An 8044-nucleotide genomic window follows, 5' to 3' on the forward strand; every position below is an offset into this window, starting at 1 on the left:
TCATCACGTAAGAGTTAAAACCCAAATCCATTAACCTTCCCCTTCTTTATTCGTGTCTCCTCTCCATCCCGACTCGTCCCTGCACACCAGGGACCGCTCCAAAACCGGGATGATGTTTTCCCCAGAACTTTCTTCCCCAAATACGTGCAGCAGTGTCTCCCCTCCCCCTCCATCGCTCTCTCATGTCCACCTGTCCAGTCCATCTCTTTAGAGGCTGAGGTGGCGCCCATCCCTGCGGAGAAAGGGCGAAAGGAGCTTACAGCCGGCTTTCCACCCCTGACCTCAGCCCCTGCTGGGAGGACAGGCAGATGAGTATTGCGTGACAATCTTGAAAAGGGTAGAGATCAATGAATAGCCTGTAAATATGAAGGTCCATTGACAAGGTTGTCCCCTTGGGGAGATGGATGCATCCCGCTGTTGATGCTGAAGGTCATAAAACATTTAATATACTATGCAACCAACTCCCCTTATTCTGAATTCCGAGTTAATTTGAGCATCCTTCTCGTTATAATCAGGCTTCCTTTATAGGTCTGCCTACAGGGAGCCCATGGCTAGTCTGCTGCCTTGAGTATTCTGGTGGGTCCTCACTGTCAATGCGTACATTGGCAGAAAGGAAGCCATGTTGATTCTTCCTGCCCTTCTGGGAGCGCCCCCTGTGGGCAGCAGGGGCCCACTCCTATCTTTTTCCTGTAAGTGTCTACAACCTACAGGTTGGAGAAACAGAATTGTGACCTTTTTTCATTCATTCACCCTTTAATTACCAATATGGAAAGCATGACTTAGCGAGGTTCAGGGCATACTATGCTAGAGACTTCAAAGAACAAAAGAAAAAATATAAAGCTTGTAAATTTTTGGCAAATGTAATCAGTTCTTCTTTAGTTTTCACCACAATTGTGGTTCAATTAATTTTTGAGTTAGAACATATTGTGATATTGGCCTCAGCATAAGCAGAGAGGTCATTGGTTTTCAGATTCAGTTTGCTTATGTTTCCTTCCCAGGCTCTTGGAATGGCATCATCGCAGGACCGAGCAGTGGTCAAAAAAAAGCTCAAGGAAATGAAGATGTCTCTAGAGAAGGCTCGGAAGGCTCAAGAGAAAATGGAGAAGCAGAGAGAGAAGCTGAGGAGGAAGGAACAAGAGCAGATGCAGAGGAAATCTAGGAAGACAGAAAAGATGGCAGTAGAGGGTGCTGGGGAGCAGTAACACACCCTCTTCCAGGCGGGTTGCTCCAAGAGAGGGCCCACCTCTTCCTGCCCCTCTCTCCTCTAGGGGAATGAAGAAGAAACTGAGTGCTGTAGGCATATTCTGGAACCTGGTGTTGAATACCTGCATTTTCTGTGATAATAGAATTCTCTTCATTTAACCTACTCAAATAATCCCAAGCCACCTTTAGTTTATTAACAAACTAAGGAGCTCATTTGTGCAAGGTGCAAAGCAGCTATGTTTCCCGCTTCTCTGGCTTACCAGCAGCTTGTATTGTGTTGGGTAGGTGTGTGTCTTGCTTGGAAAACCAGCATGGCAGTGCCCAATGAGAGCATGACCCACCCTGGTGGTGTTAAATGGAGTGCCATGGACCTCCAGCATGGGGTCCTGACCCTGGGTGTTTGTGTATGCCTACATGGCTTGAGAGCGCCCTCCTGCCATGAGATCTGGGCTGCAGGATCCTCTCCAAAGTGGGAGAAAGGTCCCCCTTGTTTCTGTGTCTGCACAGTGAGCAACCCCACCGTGGAAACGTGTGTGCTCCGCCCCAGAATCACCTCGCGTAGCAGAAGGTGAGCACACTATTCTGCTTGCTGAGCACCTGAAGGAGATAAAAGAATTCTAGTAGGGGTTAACTCCAGAAGGAAGCAAAAGCCTTAAGAATGTGGATGTGGCGTTACCTTGGGATTCTGGGGATATTTATCTTCCAGACTTAGCCATACAAAGGAAAAATCCAATGTTAATGCAGCCAAGGGATATTGGGATCTGTTGTTTCCTTTGCTGCTGCAGCGTCTCAGTTTGTCGGCAGCACTGACACACACAACAAAATTTCTTTTCCCCAACAAATTGAACAGGAAATTGGTTTTTAAGGAAACCAACATTTTCAGGTTTCCTCTCCCGGGGAACATTCTGGATAGTCTGCAGCCCGATGATGACACAGTCAGGAACTCGTCACATATTTTCTACTCAAGATTTCCCAAGTGGACTCGGCTAGTATTTTAACAAATGTACATTTAAAAACAATAGAAATACCAGTTCAAGAACATTTAGATGTGAGTAACAGGCAACTAGAGAAGCAATTTTACTGAGCACACAGAATGTCCCCATAAGGGTGAGCTGTCCGTTATGTTTAGAGATGCTCTGAATGGTTTTTCTGAGCCATTCTCTTCCTTTCTTTAGGGGTCTTCATTTAATGTTAAAGTTTAAGATGGTACCCAGAATACAGTCTAGTGATGAAGCTCATATTTTAAAGCCAGTATTACAGATTTCAACATTTCATCAAACTAATTCAAATGCCAGGGACTAAGGCAGAAGGAGGAGAAATGAACTCATCTTGAGAAATTTCAAATAATGGATCTTTTTGTTGATGTTGTTGTTTTGCTTCTTATGTTTATGCATCTGGTTCTGTTTGCTGCACTGGCCCCTAAAAATGAGGTCACCCACTTTCCAGGGGGTGGGTTCCAGAACCAGAGTTGAAAACAGACTCATTCTTGGACAAGTATTTTACTTCCTTTTGTGCGTAGAGTCTCAGTCCATATCTTGCGCTGGAGATGTTATATACACAAAGCTTGGGGGGCTTTTGGAGGTTACAGGTAACAGATCACGTAAAGGGCTCCAGCCCTTATAGCTCCATCTCGGATTTTGAACATTGTGTTTTGCTTGTTTCTGTTTTCTGCTTGACTGCATATGGGGAAATCTGGAATAATCTAAACTAGAAATACACAATTCAGTTCTTTCCTGAAGGCCTGCCTCCCTTTTAGTGACAAGAGTATTGCCTGTTGGGCTCCAGTGCTTCTGTCACTAGCTATAGATCATTCGCTGTGTTTTACAGTTATCCGTCACTATGTATATTTTCCCTGTCTGTCTTCATTTTGGGGTATGATAATGAAGCCGCCATACTGGATATTCTATTAATATTTTGAGATGTGTGGTGCTTTGCTATTTATTAATACCATGAGAAACAAGGAACCACTATGACTGAACTATCAATTCCAGCAAATCCTTTCTGATACTAAAAGACTAAATTAGTCAAAATGTGGTAATATTAGTGCTTGCTATTGTACATGTTTGCCATCTTTGGAAAAAAAGTGATCTGGATCACACTGGAAATTTCACTGTATTCATTTTAAGAATGAAAATGGAAGGATGATTATCTTATGTTTACACTTTGGTAATATTTGAAAATGGATGTAAATACTGGAAATATCTGTAAGTCTCAGTCTCTGCACTTAATTTATGATCTATTATATTGCATTTCCTTAGTCTTCAAATATTGTTCTTTGTTTTCAGTTTATTTGTATACTTCCAATGTTTAGATTAATGACCAACTGATAATATTATTAATCAAATTCTTTTTCTTCAAATCATTTCATTTGTGTTATAACTGTTTTGATTTTTAACTTAAATTATAGTAATTTTCATCTGAATGAGTTATTTTTTAACATTACTACTTAAAACTGCTGAAATTATAAGAGGCACTTGATTTGATTGTCCAGCAAAGGATAAACTGTAACTGACTGGTGAAAAGGCATGAAAACAGAGTGAAGGGCCTCAGGACTTGGGAGCATTTTGTTTTCCTACTATTTTTTTTTTTTTTTAATCAACTCTAGTGCATGATGCCTAAGTGAGGTACCAGTGCCGTATGCAATTCCTGCTCTAATGCTAGTGGTTTTTAGTGTCCTTGCAATTTAACACAGAAATGTTGCTTCATGAACCTTTAAAGCTTGGCGGTTTTTTCTTTATTAGAAAATGAACAAAAAGGGAATATCTGGTATATTCTCTAAACGACAGCTCTATATGACTCTGACAATAGCCAAAAGTGTTTGGGAATATAGGCAATGCTTTGGGGAACAGGGTGTGTGTGGTGAGGAGTGTCTAGGTCAGGATTTTCCATTGAAGGACTTTAGTTTTGTAACAGAATTACCTTCTTTACGTCTATCTCCCTTAAAGTAACTCCAGTTCATGTAATAGTTTTCTCATCCTCATTCATATTCTCTCTCTCTCCCTCCCTCTCTCCCTGAATCAGAAGTTAACTATGCTGTCTTTCTTTAGCTGTGAGTTGATGAATTTCCTACCCTCAACATCACATAAGCATTTTTAACTCCAGCGCTAATGCCAACCTCAGCTTTTAAGAGGGGCGCAATGGGAACACCTGCCTGGTGCTCCTGTTATCCTTGGAAACCAAGTGGCAAGAGGAAGTGAAGACCCAAATTAACCCTCGCCACTGCCTGTTATTCTGCAGTCATCTCTACTCTGAAATCTTAAGATGTCCAAGGCCCGGGTTACAAATATAATCACAGATTGTTTGACTTTAAATAGCCTTATGGTTTTTGCTGAAGACAATTCTCATCTAGGTTCGTTGTGTCATTGAATTAGCATGTGCTTTAAAATACATTTTAAAAGGTAAATTTTGCATTTATATGGATATTCTAATTTGTTTTAAAAAGTGTTCAAAGTTATGTAGACAGGCCTAAAGAGAGAAAACCATGTGGGATTTAACAGTGGGATTTAAGGAGATTCTTAAGAGAGGTGTCTTAACGATTTTTAAAGAAGTAACTACACTTTGAATGTGTGGTAGCCCCCTCATTACACTGAGATATTTAAGAATTACCAAATTCCATCTGAGTAACTGAATGCAGCATCCCGAGAGAGACAGCAGCACCGGGGTTCATGTCACCTCCTTAAGTCCTGAGTGGCTTCTGAATTTTCAGATTTGATCAAGGATCTGCCTGTAAACTCTTCTGAAACCTTGAAGCCTTGAAGGATGAGGGAAATGACATGTCCATATTTTCTACTACAATTGTTTTCATTATGATGATGGGGTGGGAAGTAAATTTCTAAAGAAAACAGGGTTGTAAGAAATATGAATGTGGTTGCTGCAATTGACTCCTGAAAAACAGTCCTAGTCTGCAGGCAGATTTTATTTATGTTTTCCTTAGTTATTTAAAGTCTCAGGAAGCTGAATCTTGATCCATAACATGGCGGGGAGGAGTAGGGGGGAGAATAACACTAGGACTACACCAGTAGTATTTGCATAACAAAGTAGCATTGTAGGACAGACCCAACCAAGAAGCCTGAAGGCAAAGAAGAAGCCTATAGAATCCATGAGCCCCTGGGAAATGAAGCCTGGCCTTCTCCCCAGTGGTGAACAGAGGATCCTTACATGACATGTTGAGGGAACGATTGTTACTTGAAGGCTCACATACATAAGTGTGTGGACCAAGTACAGCACATGACCCACTTCCAAATCTATAGAGTGGGGAAGTCAAGAAACAGGATGATTTCCCATCCTTGGGCCTACCCCAATCTTTAGCGCTTAAGTTTGAAGACTGAGTAAGAGGCAAGAGATAAGGGAACAAGAGGCAACTTCTCAATACTGTGCATGCCATTTGTGTAGCTATTCAGACTACATATGTGTGAATATCTCTCATCTCGCACACACATCCCGCAATGACATGGCATTAAAATAGATGCTGTCTTTGGAACTTGGTGTTGTCAGTTAGAACCCCAGCAGTAATCATAGCCTTATTGCCACTTTTTGTGTTGTGTATACATTGAATGGCTCATAAGATTTTAAGAGATTTTTTTTAATGTATTTCTTCTACTAAATGCACTTAATCCTATATGTCTATATATTTTGGTAAAATTGGTTTATTAGAAACTTGGTATTTTAGTAAGCTAAACTTTTCCTCAAATGTTTGATTAATGCTTTGATGTCGAGATTGCACATCGCTGAATTGCAACTCAGAAGTTTATGCCACTTCAGGCATTTTCAACTACAGACCGCAGTGTCCTTTGCTAAAAATTGCACTGCGTGTTCTTGTGCATTTGCTCATGCTCTAATATGACACTTTTTGGTAGCTGTGATATATAAGCCACTAACTCCTGGCTCTCTGATGGCAGCATTGTCATTCCGTGACCATTTATTTCCTCGTCTGCTGAGTGATAGCCTGGTTAGGTCATTGCCAAATGAACATGAGTGTGAGCGTGTTGTTGGAAGGTGTATACTTCTAGTTCTCTGGCTGTTTTATAGACAACTCAGGTTCTCTGTTAAGGATTTCATCTTTCATCTGTGAAAGAACAATTGGCCAAAGATAGTTAAATTAAAAAGTGGGAATTAAGAAGCATTCCGGCTAGAAAACACCTCCCAACAGCATCAGACTTCATTAGTGCTTAGTGAAATCTCTTAAATATTTATGTGTATGTTTTCCTTAATATTATTTATGGTCATCACTACTGCTTTTGTATTTTTTTAATGGTGTTACAATGGAACCACAAGTACACGTGCTGCATATGACTAACAAACTGGCCGGCTGAAAAAATGAAAAAAGAGAATGATTTATGTACCATTGTAAGAAATTGGTTTGTTTTCATCTTTCTTTAAAGGGGGGAAAAAGTTGTTTGAAAGTCATTTTAAGTCCAATAAATATGGATAGCATGTTATCTGAATCTTGATTTGTACCTTTTGGTGTCCAATCATTTGCATGGAAGAGACAATAGTGCCACGTCTGAATTGTTCTCTGTGCTTGGTTAATATGTATTTCTCTAGATTGTTCCATTTCAAATGGCATTTCTTATTCTTTGATTTTCAGAGGCATTTGAAGCAAGATATCCCTTGTTTTCTGACCAATCTAAAAATACGTGTGATTAAGTTTAATTTGTTAGTGTAAATAAGTTTCTTGCCAATGAGTATTATTGTTGTTAGACAACGAATGCAATAAAAAGAGTAATACTGAGATCTGTTGACGTCATTGTTTTTCCTTTCCCATTTTCACCTTGACTGGGTAAACCTGAATTAACTGTCAAAATGCATCTATCAATCAAGAGCAAAGTGCACATTTCCATGGAAATGAAGCTGAAAATACATTTAGGCCCTGCTGAAGTGTAAATGGGCAGCAGGAATTATGTTGAAAGCACAATTATGGAACTGGGCATAAAGTTAAAGATCTCAGCTTCCACTAGAACTTCCCTCGCCCATCTCCTGGTTCCCATTGTGGCTTCACCATCACTGTTTCTGATACTTGCCAGCCAGGAAAAGGTTGGTGACAAATCCGTAAGCAGTTGGCCTCACGCAGTCACACAGTGTGGTGTGGGGAGCTAAGAATCAGACCATCCCAGAGTATGGGGCTTCTCTCAAGAATTTTACTTCCAAAGCTTTAAATGGTGAAAAGACGAATATATCAAATGAAGGGTATTTCTCTCTTTCACACATACGTGCACTCCCTAATTTATCTGTGACTAAACCTTTGGCAGTGCAAAAAATGTAGATGAAAGCATCAGAATACATGAATTCAACTGTTCACCCTGGAGCATGTTCAATTCCAAACCAAGGGAAAGCTTGTGTCCCTTTCTGAATGATCTTTCATGGAAGCTATGTTAATTTGGATCGCTTTCTCTTGGGAGAGGGGAGTGGCCAGGGGACAGAATTTGCTTGTTTTGTTAAAAACGAGAGAACAGACTATGGTCATTTTATTGATATCAAGTGATTCTCTTTAAAGAAAATATGTGGTTGCCCAGCTGGCATGCGTCAGTGGCTGAGTGTAGACCTGTGAACCAGGAGGTCAGTTTGATTCCTGGTCAGGAAACATGTCCAGGTTGAGTGCTTGATCCCCAGTAGGGGGCGTGCAGGAGGCAGCCAATCAATGATTCTCATTATTGATGTTTCTATATCTCCCTCTCCAACCTTCTTTGGAATCAATAAAATTATTTCTTTTAAAAATAAATAAAGGAAATATGTAGCTGTTTTCAACCTAAGCACCACAGCTATTGATCGTTTCCAAACAATAGTTCAGAGACTCCACCCTCGAGGGCTGTGAACAGCATCACAAACCAGCTCTCTCTCATAT

General features: G+C 40.5%; 1 protein-coding gene across 16 annotated transcripts in view; it reads left to right on the plus strand.

The window, feature by feature from the left end:
- PPP1R9A (protein phosphatase 1 regulatory subunit 9A) overlaps positions 1–6936 on the plus strand; it is a 219387-nt gene extending 212451 nt beyond the window's left edge. For all 16 annotated transcript variants that reach the window (XM_084896633.1, XM_084896644.1, XM_084896643.1 and 13 more), the window contains one exon: positions 999–6936. In XM_084896633.1, the coding sequence (XP_084752759.1) occupies positions 999–1202 (204 nt within the window). In that variant the 3' untranslated portion in view covers positions 1203–6936. The remainder of the gene's footprint in view (positions 1–998) is intronic.
- Positions 6937–8044: the final 1108 nt, after the last annotated feature.

The sequence above is a fragment of the Pipistrellus hanaki genome (assembly GCF_964339955.1).
Source record: "Pipistrellus hanaki genome assembly, chromosome: 10".
Lineage (NCBI taxonomy): Eukaryota > Metazoa > Chordata > Mammalia > Chiroptera > Vespertilionidae > Pipistrellus > Pipistrellus hanaki.